Raw genomic sequence first — 14,676 nt, forward strand, 5'->3', positions numbered from 1 at the left:
GTAGAAGTGTCAGGCTTCACTTTGCTAGGCTGACTCCACAGCTCGTACAACTGACCTCTCTGCCGGAATACCTCCTAGTTCATCCATCTGATAGCTGTTTGGTGTCTGCCTACTCAAGGTCAGGGGAAATGTTACCAAAATGTAATCATATGAAGACTGAGAGATACATTTAAGAAAGGATAGGAAGCTACCCCCGGTATCCTAATTATTCTTAATAATATTGGGAAGTTGAATATGTGAGTCATTTGGTTAAAATTTTAACTCAAGCAGATAATTCTAGCATGCATTCTACTTGTAAAATAATCAAACATTAGAGAGAAAGGTTACTTTGAGCCTTATGAGGAGGGGTGGCTTGGGATGACCTATTAAAGCTAATCTCCAGAGCATAATAGTTATCATTCTTTTATTTGTCAAAAGTTCTATTTCACCATGTCAACAGAATGGTAGGATGACATGGTTTAACCAGATGCTTCCACTACATCCAGAACTACCTCAATATATGGAACTTAGACCCTCATTTTTAATAGAATGGTAAAACTAACCTGAAACTTTGATTTGGGAAATAATTGAGGTAAAACAAGCCCTTAACTAGTAACTGGGAGTTCTAGTCTTAATACTAAATAGATAAATATAGAACTTGTTCACAACTGCAGGTTTGCTATGAAGTATAAAACCCATTTTAGGGGGAAAAGAGAATAAGCACTCTCATCCAATCCCATAATTCAGAATTTATATTTAATTGGAATATAATTGGGTTGATGTTTATTTTACCTTTCTTCTTATCTCTGAATAAAATATCTGCCAAGTTACTCGCATAAACATTAATGAAAAGAACTCATTTAAGCAATCAGAGAACAAAATGTTTTCTCTGTTCCTCAAAGGCAGTCATTAGCACAAAATTATGTAATAGTTACCAAATATTATTTCTTCATTAATACAAAAGTTTAAATTAGGAAGTTTTCTGAAAGTGCTTAAGACCAGCAAAAGATGTTTCTTTTTTAAAATATATAATTCTGAGTTTTTACTATCTGGATAATATTTTTTTCAAGGTGAATACAATTGATTTGTTGGTGCTTTCTTCTGTTTCTCATTATTAGTATAGAATGGAGCATTAATACTAATGACATCAAAGACCATGAATTGTGAACTGTGTTTACAATGGTGGTAGTTTGCCAGTCATACTGCTTTGTTTTATAACAAATTGCTTTTATTTAGGCAATACCATCAAATATTGAAGCATCTTAATCTAAACAGAATTGCCTTTCTCTTCACAAAGCCAGTTGACCCACTCAGGTCTTAAACTCTAGACCCATCTGCTTTGCAATGACTTCATGCCCTCCCCAACTAAACTGACTCCCATGGGCAACAATATAAGCATACTCTTTCAATTGAGTCTTATAAAAAACTTACATAAATTATAGTTAAGAAAATAGAAATGTACTTAGTGTACTAAAAATACACTGAGATACCATTTCTTCACCTTTCAGATTGGCAAAAATTCCAACATTTGAAAGGACACCTTTGAAGGGCTATGAGGAAACAGGTGCACTCATGTATTGCTGATGGGGGGAGTCAATGGGGACAGCTCTAATAACTGGCAAAGTGGCAGTGTCTACCAAAATTACAAGGTCTGATACCTTTTGGCCCAGCAGTCTCACATCAGCAAATTTATGCTACAGATGGAGCATCATTCACAGTGTGAAGTGCCAGGTTTTTCCACATGTGGACCAGCATCATTTGAAATTGTAAAATAGTGTAAACAAACTATAAAGTGCACACACAAAGGAGTAGATGCAGAGAGAATAAATGGATGAAAAAATAAGGGAAATTTCTACTTACAAATATGGACAGAATTTAAAAATACTTTGTTAAGTGAAGGGGGAAGTGCAGAATAGTATGCTTCTTTTTTTTTAAGTGGGGGAAAGGGCAAGAACATATGAGCAAATGAGCCTATATTTACATAAAAAACTCTAGAAAAGTACATAAGAAATTCATAGACGTGGCTATGAAGGAAAGAGATAGGATGGATAGGCCATGTATTGTCTCTGAGTCTCAGTTTTCTCATCTGTGAACTAGAGAATATAATTCTACTTATATCATTAATTATGAGAATTGAGTGAAAATTTGACAACACAGTTGCCCCTTGAACAATACAAGGGTCCACACAGCAGAAGATCTACATATAACTTATAGAAGGCCCTCCATATAGGTTCTTCTGCATCTGCAATTTTTCATCCATGGATTCAACCAACCATGGGTGTGTTTACCACTGAAAAACATCCTCATATAAGTGGCCCCAAGCAGTTCAAACCCCTGTCGTTCAAGGATACTTAGCAAGATGGTAGACCCAAAGCAGAAATTCAATAGACATTCATTCATTTTTCCTCATCTTACTACTCTAATAACCAGCTAACTCAGGGGTCAGCAAACTATAGCCTGTGGGTCACAAACACCACACCACCACCAGTTCTGTAAATAAAGTTTCATGTCCACAGGGCCAAGTTCATTACTTTTTGTGTTTAGCTGCTTTCAGCTATAATAGCAGAGTTGAGTAGTTGCAATAGAGACTTATGACCCTGCAAAGCCTAAAGCGTTTACCATTTGGTCCTTTACAGAAAAAACTCTGAACTTCTGGTCTCACCAAATGCAATCTTCTAATCACTAGATGACGAATCTTCCTAAGACACATCTCTCTCCCAGACCATGTGTCTGTGAATAACCACACTTGATTCACTCATGCTTCTCTTGTGCCTTTATGTAGGTCTCCCGAAAGCTGCAAAGATCAATCATCATCGCATTTGGTACGGAATTGGCCTTGCTCTTGCCTGCGATATTACAGAGGATGATGTAATCTATACCCCCTTACCCCTGTACCACAGTGCTGCGCTTTTGATTGGCTTACATGGGTGTATCGTGACTGGTAAGCTTTTCCTCTCAACAGGGTATTGAAGCCCAGTACACATTCAATGTGCTCATAAGGAAAAGTAATACAAAATTTGCTCTTTTCCTGTGTGCTAGGAGTAGTGTTTAATTCCATGTTAATACTGAGGTTGTTTGGCTTACACATAGTAAACATCTAAAAGAACATCTAACAAAATCTAAAAGAATTTATAGTGAATTCCATGATGGTCCATTGGTTAGGATTCCACATTTTCATTGCTGAGGGCCTGGGTTCAATTCCTGATCAGGGAACTAAGATCCCACAAGCCCCGAGGCCAAATAAATAAATAAATAAAACTTTTATTTCCTCATGCCTGCATGTCTTTTAATATAATGCTTTAATTGTTCAGCATATCAAACAGCAGGCTTCTTTTAAATCTTTTAGGTCTTTATACAGGTTAAGATACTTGATCCTTCGATTCCACAAATAATTCTCTTATGTCATTTCTATCTTCAGAAATCTGCGTGTTGATCTCCATTAGCACCTGGTTTAAACTTCTCATTCAGTTGGCACATTCTACTTTATTCTTTCCTCCTCCCACAGGCTCTCAGCTCTGGTCAGAATACTTAGATTTCCCCATCTCCTCTTTCCTTCTGAAACTTTACCATTTAAATTAGAATTGCCATTCTTGCTACTGTCAACAGGATTTCTGCCGCTTGTGTACATAAAGTCTCAGTCCAATATCCACCTCTTCCAGGAGACTACCTCTAACTTTCCAACTAAACTAAATAACTTAGCTTTTTTCCCATGTGACATTTTAAGTAATTATATATGTATGTATAGTAACATATGCATATATTAATTCATATACAAATACACATGATTGCCCAAGCCTCTGCTCCTTTTCCTCATCAGCTTACTGATCGGCTATAAAACACTTAATCCAGCATCAACACCAGCCTCCAAATCAGTAAGGAATGCCTGGGTCTGATCATACTGTTGGGCCCTTCAAAAACAGAATGACTCTGAAGCCCTCCTGGGGATAAATCAATCACTCATACATCTACTTAAGTACAATAGATAAATGCTAAAAAGGAAAATATAGTATTTTTTAAAAATTTCTCCTAAAACACTTGATTTTTCATGTTTAGGAGTAGAAATAAACTAATAACATGAAAAATATCTGTGGTATTTTTATTTCACTTTACTACATTTCATGCTTATATTAGGTTGGATATGATAGGTACATTGTTTTTGCCTATCGTATTAGTTTTCTATGGCCACTGTAACAAATGACCACAAACTTTGTGGTTTAAAACAACACAGGTCGAGTCTCTCCCTTTCTTGAAAGTCAGAAGTCCGAAAGTCAAGGTGTCAGCAAGGCTACATTCCTTCTGGAAGCTTGTAAGGAAGAATCCATTTTCTTGCCTTTCCTAGCTCCTGGAGGCTTCTCACATTCTTTGACTTGTGGCCCCTTTTTTCATCTTCAAAGCACTTCACTCCAGTCTTTTGTTTTTGTCATGCTTTCTCCTACTACCCTTGACCTTCTTGACTTCTTCTTATCAGCACCCTTGTGATTACATTGTCTCTCCCAATCAGTTCGGTTCAGTTCGGTTCAGTTCAGTCGCTCAGTAGTGTCCGAATCTTTGCGACCCCAAGGACTGCAGCATGCCAGGCCTCCCTGTCCATCACCAACTCCCAGAGTTTACTCAAACTCATGTCTATTGAGTCAGTGATGCCATCCAATCGTCTCATCTTCTATCATCCCCTTCTCCTCCCACCTTCAATCTTTCCCAGCATCAGGGTCTTTTCAAATGAGTCAGCTCTTCGCATCAGGTGGCCAAATTATTGGAGTTTCAGCTTCAGCATCAGTCCTTCCAGTGAATATTCAGGATGATTTCCTTTAGCATGAACTGGTTGGATCTCCTTGCAGTCCAAGGGATGCTCAAGAGTCTTCTCTAACACCACAGTTCAAAAGCATCAATTCTTCGGCACTCGGCTTTCTTTATAGTCCAAGTCTCGCATGCATACATGATGACTGGAAAAACCATAGCTTTGACTAGATGGACCTTTGTTGGCAAAGTAATGTCTCTGCTTTTTAATATGCTGTCTAGGTTGGTCATAACTTTTCTTCCAAGGAGCAAGCATCTTTTAATTTCATGGTTGCAATCACCATCTGCAGTGATTTTGGAGCCCAAATAAATATTCTGTCACTGTTTCCACTGTCTCTCCCCATCTGTTTGCCATGAAGTAACAGGACCGGATGCTATGATCTTTGTGTTCTGAATGTTGGGTTTTAAGCCAACTTTTTCACTCTCCTCTTTCACTTTCATCAAAAGGCTCTTTAGTTCCTCTTCAATTTCTGCCATAAGGGTGGTGTCATCTGCATATCTGAGGTTATTGATATTTCTCCTGGCAACCTTGATTCTGGCTAGTGCTTCATCCAGTACAGCATTTTTCATGATGTACTCTGCATATAAGTTAAATAAACAGGGTGACAATATACAGCCTTGAGGTACTCCTTTCCCAATTTGGAACCAGTCTGTTGTTCCATGTCCAGTTCTAACTGTTGCTTCCTGACCTGCATACAGATTTCTCAAGAGGCAGGTCAGATGGTCTGGTATTCCCATCTCTTTAAGAATTTTCCACAGTTTATGGTGATCCACACAGTCAAAGGCTTTTGTCAATAAAGCAGAAGTAGATGTTTTTCTGGAACTCTCTTGCTTTTTCGATGATCCAGCGGATGTTGGCAATTTGAACACTGGTTCCTCTGCCTTTTCTAAATCCAGCTTGAACATCTGAAAATTCATGGTTCACGTACTGTTGAAGCCTGGCTTGGAGAATTTTGAACATTACTTTGCTAGCGTGTCAGATGAGTGCAATTGTACGGTAGTTTGAGCATTCTTTGGCATTGCCTTTCTTTGGGATTGGAATGAAAACTGACCTTTTCCAGTCCTGTGGCCACTGCTGAGTTTTCCAAATTTGCTGGTGTATTGAATGCAGCACTTTCACAGCATTATCTTTTAGGATTTTAAATAGCTCAACTGGAATTCCATCACCTCCACTAGCGTTGTGTGTAGTGATGCTTCCTAAGACCCACTTGACTTCACATTCCAGGATGTCTGGCTCTAGGTGAGTGATCACACCATCGTAATTATCTGAGTTGTGAAGATCTTTTTTGTATAGTTCTTCTGTGTATTCTTGCCACCTCTTCTTAATATCTTCTGCTTCTGTTAGGTCCATACCATTTCTGTCCTTGATTGTGCCCATCTTTGCATGAAATGTTCCCTTGCTATCTCTAATTTTCTTGAAGCGATCTCTAGTCTTTCCCATTCTATTGCTTTCCTCTATTTCTTTGCATTGATCATTTAGGAAGGCTTTCTTGTCTCTCCTTGCTGTTCTTTGGAACTCAGAATTCAAATGGGTATATCTTTCCTTTTCTCCTTTGCCTTTCACTTCTCTTCTTTTCTCAGCTATTTTTAAGGCCTCCTCAGACAACCATTTTGCCTTTTTGCATTTCTTTTTCTTGGGGATGCTCTTAATCCTTGCCTCCTATACAATGTCACAAACCTCCATTCATAGTTCTTCATACACTCTGTCTATCAGATCTAATGCCTTGAATCTGTTTCTCACTTCCACTGTATAATCGTAAGGGATTTGATTTAGGTCATACCTGAATGGTCTAGTGGCTTTCCCTACTTTCTTCAATTTAAGTCTGAATTTGGCAATAAGGAGTTCATGATCTGATTATAGTCAGCTCCCGGTTTTGTTTTTGCTGACTGTATAGAGCTTCTCCTTCTTTGGCTGCGAAGAATATAATCAATCTGATTTTGGTGTTGACCATCTGGTGATGTCCATGTGTAGAGTCTTCTCTTGTGTTGTTGGAAGAGGGTGTTTGCTATGACCAGTGTGTTCTCTTGGCAAAACTCTTCTAGCCTTTACCCTGCTTCATTCTGTACTTCAAGGCCAAATTTGCCTGTTACTCCAGGTATTTCTTGACTTCCTACTTTTGCATTTCAGTCCCCTATAATGAAGAGGACATCTTTTTTGGGTGTTAGTTCTAGAAGTTCTTGTAGGTCTTCATAGAACTGTTCAACTTTAGCTTCTTCAGCATTACTGGTCGGGGCATAGACTTGGATTACCGTGATATTGAATGGTTTGCCTTGGAAATGAACAGAGAACATTCTGTCGTTTTTGAGATTGCATCCAAGTTCTGCATTTCAGACTCTTTTGTTGACTGTGATGGCTACTCCATTTCTTCTACAGGATTCTTGCCCACAGTAGTAGATATAATGGTCATCTGAGTTAAATTCACCCATTCCAGTCCATTTTAGTTCACTGATTCCTAAAATGTTGATGTTCACTCTTGCCATCTCCTGTTTGACCACTTCCAATTTGCCTTGATTCATCGACCTAACATTCCAGGTTCCTATGCAATATTGCCCTTTACAGCATCAGACTTTACTTCTATCCCCAGTCACATCCACAATTGGGTGTTGCTGTTGCTTTGGCTCCACCTCTTCATTCTTTCTGGAATTACTTCACTGATCTCCAGTAGCATATTGGGCACCTTCTGACCAGGGGAGTTCATCTTTTAGTGTCCTATCTTTTTGCCTTTTCTTACTGTCCATGGGGTTCTCAAGGCAAGAATACTGAAGTTGTTTGCCATTCCCTTCTCCAGTGGACCATGTTTTGTCAGAAGTCTCCACCATGACCCATCCATCTTGGGTTGGCCCTACCTGGCATGGCTCCTAGTTTCGTTGAGTCAGACAACGCTGTAGTCCATGTAATCAGATTGGTTAGTTTTCTGTGATTGTGGTATTCAATCTGTCTGCCCTTCCATGGAGAAGGATCATCTCCCCTTTTCAAGATCCTTAGTTTAATCACATCTACATAGTCCCTTTTGTCATGTAAGGTAGCATATTCACAGGTTCTAAACATTAGGATGTGGATATCTTTGGGAACCATTATCCTGTCTATATCACCCACCATAGAAGAATATCTCCTGCTTGCTCAAGACTTTGGCTCTCCATCAACTAATAAATTAAGTCTGGTTCTTCCACCTGACACTTACAAACTCTCCAAGATTGCAACCCTAGCTGCTTCTCCAGGTTCATTGCCTTTGACCCACCCACCTTTCACCACTCTGGTTACAGACCAACTGAATCTTGGCCATCCCCCAACCTTCTGGACCGTCCTGTCTTTATGTTCATGTTTTTTCCTCTGCCAGGAATTCTCTCATTTTTCTCCATATTCATTTCTCAAGACCTAGTTCAAGTCCTACCTTTTAAAAAATATGTCTTTCTCAGCCCTTGCCCAGGAAAAATTAATCTACCTTCCTGCAACACACACACACACCCTTAGGGCTTCACTGAACTGTGTTTATTTATTGCAAGCTGACTTTTACTAGAAAACCTTATGTCTTCTCCCCCACTATACTGTAATCTCCTTTTGAATAAAACCATGTCTTATTCTTTTTTTTTTTGCATTGAATATAGTTGGTCCCTAACACTTGTTTATGAATGTAATTCACATACAAATTTCAAAACTGAAAAATATAACTTGGGGCTTTTTTGGTAGCATTCCTTTATTGGTACCTTCTATTCCTTCTCGCTAGGTGCTACTCTTGTTCTGCGGACCAAATTTTCAGCCAGCCAGTTTTGGGATGACTGCAGAAAATATAACATCACTGTCATTCAGTATATTGGTGAACTGCTTCGATATTTATGCAACTGTCCTCAGGTAACACTTCCTATGTTTCATTATCTTTTTGAAATGCTTAAGATGGGAATTCAAGTCACTTTGGATCATGCTAGGTTTCAACTGCTTCTTATATATCCGTTTTCAGTTTATACTATAGTTTTTCATTATAAAGTTCTTGGCACCACACCTGCAATAGGCAATTTGTTGGTTAATGTGTTAGTGGCCCAACTCTAGCCTGTCAGGCACCTCTGGCCATGGAATTCTCCAGGCAAGAATAATGGAGTGGGTAGCCATTCCCTTATTCAGTGGATCTTCCAGATCCAGATATCAAACCCGGGTCTCCTGCATTGCAGGCAGAATCTTTACTGTCTGAGCCACCAGGAAAGCCATTACTTGATGGCAGTCATTGTAATAGGGCTTCCCAGGCAGCTCAGTGGTAAAGAATTTGCCTGCCAAGCAGGAAGCACAGGTTCAATCCCTGGGTCGGGAAGACCCCTGGAGAAGGGAATGGCAACCCATTCCAGTATTCTTGCCTGGAGAATTCCATGGACAGAGGAGCCTGACAGTCTACAGTCCCTGAGGTCACAAAAGTCAGATATGACTGAGCATGCACACAAAGCAAAGTTGCTGTGATAACATTTTTCCCTACCTTTGTACTTGTTTTCATATCTTACCCTCTACCCAGCATATCCTCTGCTTCCTTCTCTACTTGTTTAAACCCTACTCACTGTCAAAGCCCAGCTTCAGTGATACCTCACATGTTAAACTTATGTGAGTCACCCGAACAGAAGTCATTGCTTCCTTCCTGGGCCTCATTTGTTTTCTCCTCCTTTGTGGCCCTTGTCACTTTGCAGGTGTTGGTCTTCATGCTTCCAATGGGACCACGTCTCGTCGCCTTGCCCTCTCTTATACCACATTCATGCAGAAAACTTTTACTTAATGTTACTTAGTGAATAAACCTAGGAACCATCTGACCGAATCTGTTACCAAGCTTAGAACAGATGTCCCAAGGTAATAATTCCAAGTACTGTGGATCTGCCCTGCCTGTAGATACCCACATACCTTGATGAGGTTGTTTGAAAGAGCTCATTCTGCCCAGGTTCTCAGCTCTCATCAGAGACGGCAGCGTGCCTGGGACCACATCAAGGTCCCAATTTTTTACACCCATTATTTTGCACCCATTCATTCTTTACTGTATGAATTTATCCCGTGCACCATAGGATGTTTAGTAGCATCCTTGGCTTTTATGCAGGACATGCCAGTGATACCCTCCCCATCCTCCCAGGTCATCATAATCAAAATATCTTCAGACATGGCCAGATATCCCCTGGCAGGCAAAATCAACCCTTCCTTAGGACCACTAAACTAGACAACACAGTAAACTCACCAGATTCTACTTTCTTTAATCCTTTTACTCATCAAAAGAAAACAAACTTAAAGGATCACTAAGTTGATCAACTGCTATTTATAAGCACCAGTCATATTCAGTTTATATATAGGCTACCTTAGAAATGTTGCAGATTCAGTTCCAGACTATCACAACAAAATGAATTCCACAATAAAGCAAGTCACATGAATGTTTTGGTTTCCTAGTGTACATAAAAATTGTTTATACCATGCTGTAGTCTATTAAGTGTGCAATAGCATTATATCTTTAATAAGCAGTGTATATACCTTAATTTGAAAATACTTAATTGCTAAAAATGTTAACCATCATCTGACAATGCTGGCTTGCCACCAACCTTCAATTTGTGGGAAAAAAAGGAAGTATCTGCAAAGCACAATGAAGCAGGGTATGCCTGTAATAGAAACAGTGTGACATAAAGAAGTATAAGATGCTCTTGCCTTAGTTCTTTCTCCTCTTACTTCATGTGGTCTCTGCCCACATATCACTTTATTAGAGAGATCCTTCCTACTAATTCTCAAACGTACCATCCTGCCCCTTACCGGGCATCTCGTGGGTTACTGCTTTCTGTGGCACTGTCACTCCTGACACAGGGCAGTATGACTGTTGTCTTTCTCCTCCAGTTAAATGAAAGCTCCATGCACCAGGGGCTTTGTTGATTGCCAGATATCTGGCACTGAGATCTGTATCTGGCACATTCTAGGCATCAACAAATTTTGCTGAATGAACCTCTAAATTCTTGCTCCTGAAAGATGTATAATTGATTTGATGAAAGTAATGTGTTCCCCCAAAATATTTGGGCTTAGCACACATTATTCTAATTCATGAGGCAGATTCAACAGACTCCTGAGGGTCATAATTAGCTATGAGTTGGGTGAGGACCTTTCCCATAGCAATTTCTGTTGATGTCATTATTGAGTGCTTTTCACGTTAATATTCTACCTGGTCTGGAAGATTGCATGCCTCTCTATCAAACCCCAGAAATCCATATAAGGCCCTGTTGTTTGGCTTTTCTTCTCTGCCTTAAAAACACCTCCTTGTCTGTTAGAAGTCTCCTGGGGGAGGGGGAATTTAGGTTTTTTTCTGTTAGTTCTAAGGGAGACCACCTTTGGCGTTGAGGAAAATAAACATGTTCATGTGTCATTTTTTCAGGTTCATACACACACTTCCACATTTCCTTTTTATTAATATTGTCTCAGATGCTGGAAAACATTCAGTTTGATTGGGGTTTTACATCATCAAAATATATTATGATTTGGTATATAGTAGTAGTACATGGACAACTTCTAATCTAGAAATAGATTTGGAGTTTCTGTTTGCCCTTGATATATCCCACCCCTGAGTTCTGGTCTGGTTTGTCTGGAAAATACTTATTAGTATTGTAAGAAATGCTCAAAGTCATCTCAAAAAACCTTCAGTTAAAGATTTTTTAAATGTTATGATCTTTTGTATAGACAATGCAAATCAAAAATACAATGAGGTAGCATAGTGGTCAGAATGGCCATCATCAAAAAATCTACAAACAGTAAATGCTGGAGAGGGTGTGAAGAAAAGGGAACCCTCCTACAGTGTTGGTGGGAATGTAAATTGGTACAGCCACTATGAGGAACAGTATGGAGATTCCTTAAAAAACTAAAAATAGAGCTACCATTTGATCTAGCAATCCCACTCCTGGGCTTATATCCAGAGAGAAAACCATGGTCCAAAAGGATACATGCACCCCAGTGTTCACTTTAGCAGTTTACAATAGCCAAGGCATGAAAGCAACCTAAATGTCCATCGACAGAGGAATGGATCAAGATGTGGTACATGTATAGAATAGAATGTTACTCAGCCATTAAAAAGAATGATATAACGCCATTTGCAGCAATATGGATGGACCTAGAGAGTGTCATACTGAGTGAAGTAGGTCAGACAGTGAAAGAGAAATATCCTATGGTATCACTTAAATATGGAATCTTAAAAGAAATATATAAATGAACTCATTTACAACACAGAAATAGAGTCACAGACTTAAAGAACAAATTTATGGTTGCCAGCAGGGGAAGGGATAACTAGGGAGTTTGGCATCGACATGTACACACTGCTGTATTTAAAATGGATAACCAACAAGGACCCACTCGATAGCACAGGGAACTCTGCTCAAGATTATGTAACAACCTAAATGGGAAAAGAATTCTTAAAAGATTAGAAACATGTATATGTATAACTGAATCATTTTGCTGTACATCTGAAACTTTCACAGCATTGTTAATCAACTATACTCCACTAAAAACTAAACAGTTAAAAATGAGGAGATGATATATATGTACAATAATATACTACTCAGCTATAAAAAAAGAATGAAATATTGCCATTTTCAGCAATAACAACAAAAGTGGATATAAACTAGAACTGATGGTGGAACACTCTGCATCAATGTCATCAGAAATGCCCTCAGCCTTCGAGCTTCTGGAATAAGCTGCTCCTAGAGCAGCTAGCTCTGCCATCAGCCCCCAGGCACTGGATATCAAGGAGGCAACTCCTACCCTAGCTAAGCATATGAACCTAATGACACCCATCCCCAGAAGGACCTGGTTCATCAGGAGAATCTGGGGCAATGTTGAGAAGATGGAAGCTACTATGCTTCTCCTCCCTTTCCTGAGTCACATTCAGTAGCTCCCTTGGTAAAGCAGAGGACTGGGGAGAAATGCACCAGCCTCCTCAGGGCGGGAGTTCAGTTCCGGCTCAACAGACTTAATGTAGTGCTTAAGAGCAAGGACTCTGGAGGCAGCAGGTCTGAACTCTGACCATTGAGCAGCATGGTCGACCCCTCTCAATCTTTTATTGAGACAGGAGACTTATTGTCTGGGAAAGCCCTAGAGAAGCTCTGAACTTCTCCAGGACCCTAGGAGCAGAGGAGGGCAGGGGCTGAGGCGCTGAGAGCAGTTGAGTAGGTGCCTGCTTCCTGACCAGCCCCCTTCCCCTGCACAGTCAGTGATGCTTGCAGGCAAGATGTCGGAGGAGAGTTACTCTTTGTTGTTGTTGTTCAGGCCCCTAGTTGTGTCTGACTCTTCGCCACCCCATGGACTGCAGCATGCCAGGCTTCCCTGACCCTCACCATCTCCTAGAGTTAGCCCAAGTTCATGTCCATTGCATTGGTGATGCCATCCAGCCATCTTAGGGAGTTATTCTTAGAGAGAACTTAACGTTCCCAGAAAAGAACTTGGACATTGGCTCACTACCACTTCCCTAGACAGAGCAGCTCAAGCATCTTTTTGTTGCCTTGTGCGTGCTCGGTTGCTTCGTTGGTGTCTGACTCTTTGTGACCCCATGGGCTGTAACCCACCAGGCTCCTCTGTCCATGGGATTCTCCAGGCAAGAATACTGGAGTGGGTTGCCATGCCCTCCTCCAGGGGATCTTCCCAACCCAGGGATCGAACCTGCATCTTCCTGCCTCTTTACCACTTAGTGCCACCTGGGTTGTCTTACTCCTAAATAGGAACAGATTCCAAAGGAAAATCTCTAACAGGAAAGATCATTTTAAAAAAAGAAGAAGAAAGAGCAGACAGTAGGAGAAGACTTCTAGAAATCAATAATTAATATTCTCAGAAATGTTAGAGAAGATATTATATCCATAAACCAAAAATAGTATGCTACTAAAAAAGCCAGAATAATGCCTCCTGAAAAATAAAAATATGATTTAAAAATTACTTAATCCATAGAAAAGTTGGCAGATAAAGTTGAGTAATCTTACAGAAAATTGGAGGAAAGATAAAGTGATGGACATGAGTGGAGACAAAATAAGAAAATTAGAGGATCCAAAAGATTCAGTATCTGATTAATAGGACATTAGGGAATGGATAGCAAAAATGGAGAGGAGGAAATTATTAAGACATAACACAAGAAAACTTCCCAAAACTGAAGGATGCATTGAAAAGGCTAATTGAATACCTAAGAAAATGAGTGGAATTTTTTTTAATGCTTAAACTACACTATGATGTTATTTAAGACTATCAAGAGAGAGAGAATATTCTATACGAATAACATTTGACTTGCCAACAGCAACACTCAAGCTGGAAGACACAGGAAGTTGTGCCTTCAAAATTCTAAGTAAACATTATTAACTATCTAGAATTTTATATGCAACCAAATTATTAATCAAGTGTAAAATAAGATTTTCAGACATTCAAAGTCTTAAAAAAAAAAAACCTTACCTCCTGTATACCCTCCTTTAGGAAGTTCCTAGAGAAAGTATTCCATCCAAACAGGAGAGTAAAAAAAGAAGACCCAGGATCCAGGGAAAAGAGGCAAAGGATATTCCCAGGCCTGGAGAACAGCTAGTCCAGGTTGGAACAAAAGGATAAAAGGAAGAAAAATGGAAAAAAGGAAATTCTATCATCTGATAGAAGGAGGATCATTGTATTTAGATGCTTTAGGGGATAAGGAAAGAACTACAAATAAAAACTAAGAAAATCAAGCAAATGGGCAGGGAGGAAATTATTCCTAGGAAAAACAAACATTTGTTCAAGAATTTGTTCATAGTATGTTACTGAGTTCATCAGTGGTGAGTTAGGGGCAGAATAATGTGAACATTGAATATTGATTTAACCAAAAATTGTGATTTTGGAAAAGTGAGAGAGAGTTTAATCCCCAACCAGCACAATAGGAAATCAGTAAATAATGTCTAACGTGTTTACTCGAAAGA

The 14,676-nt window shown here is 39.5% G+C and overlaps 1 protein-coding gene across 1 annotated transcript in view; it reads left to right on the forward strand.

Moving 5' to 3' along the window:
• The window catches only part of SLC27A2 (solute carrier family 27 member 2), a 48,683-nt gene that overhangs the window by 16,096 nt on the left and 17,911 nt on the right, over window positions 1–14,676 (forward strand). The window contains exons 3-4 of the mRNA XM_043920953.1: window positions 2,762–2,920; window positions 8,499–8,623. Of these exons, the coding sequence (XP_043776888.1) occupies window positions 2,762–2,920; window positions 8,499–8,623 (284 nt within the window). The remainder of the gene's footprint in view (window positions 1–2,761; window positions 2,921–8,498; window positions 8,624–14,676) is intronic.

The sequence above is a fragment of the Cervus elaphus genome, chromosome 12 (genome assembly GCF_910594005.1).
Source record: "Cervus elaphus chromosome 12, mCerEla1.1, whole genome shotgun sequence".
NCBI classification, from domain to species: domain Eukaryota; kingdom Metazoa; phylum Chordata; class Mammalia; order Artiodactyla; family Cervidae; genus Cervus; species Cervus elaphus.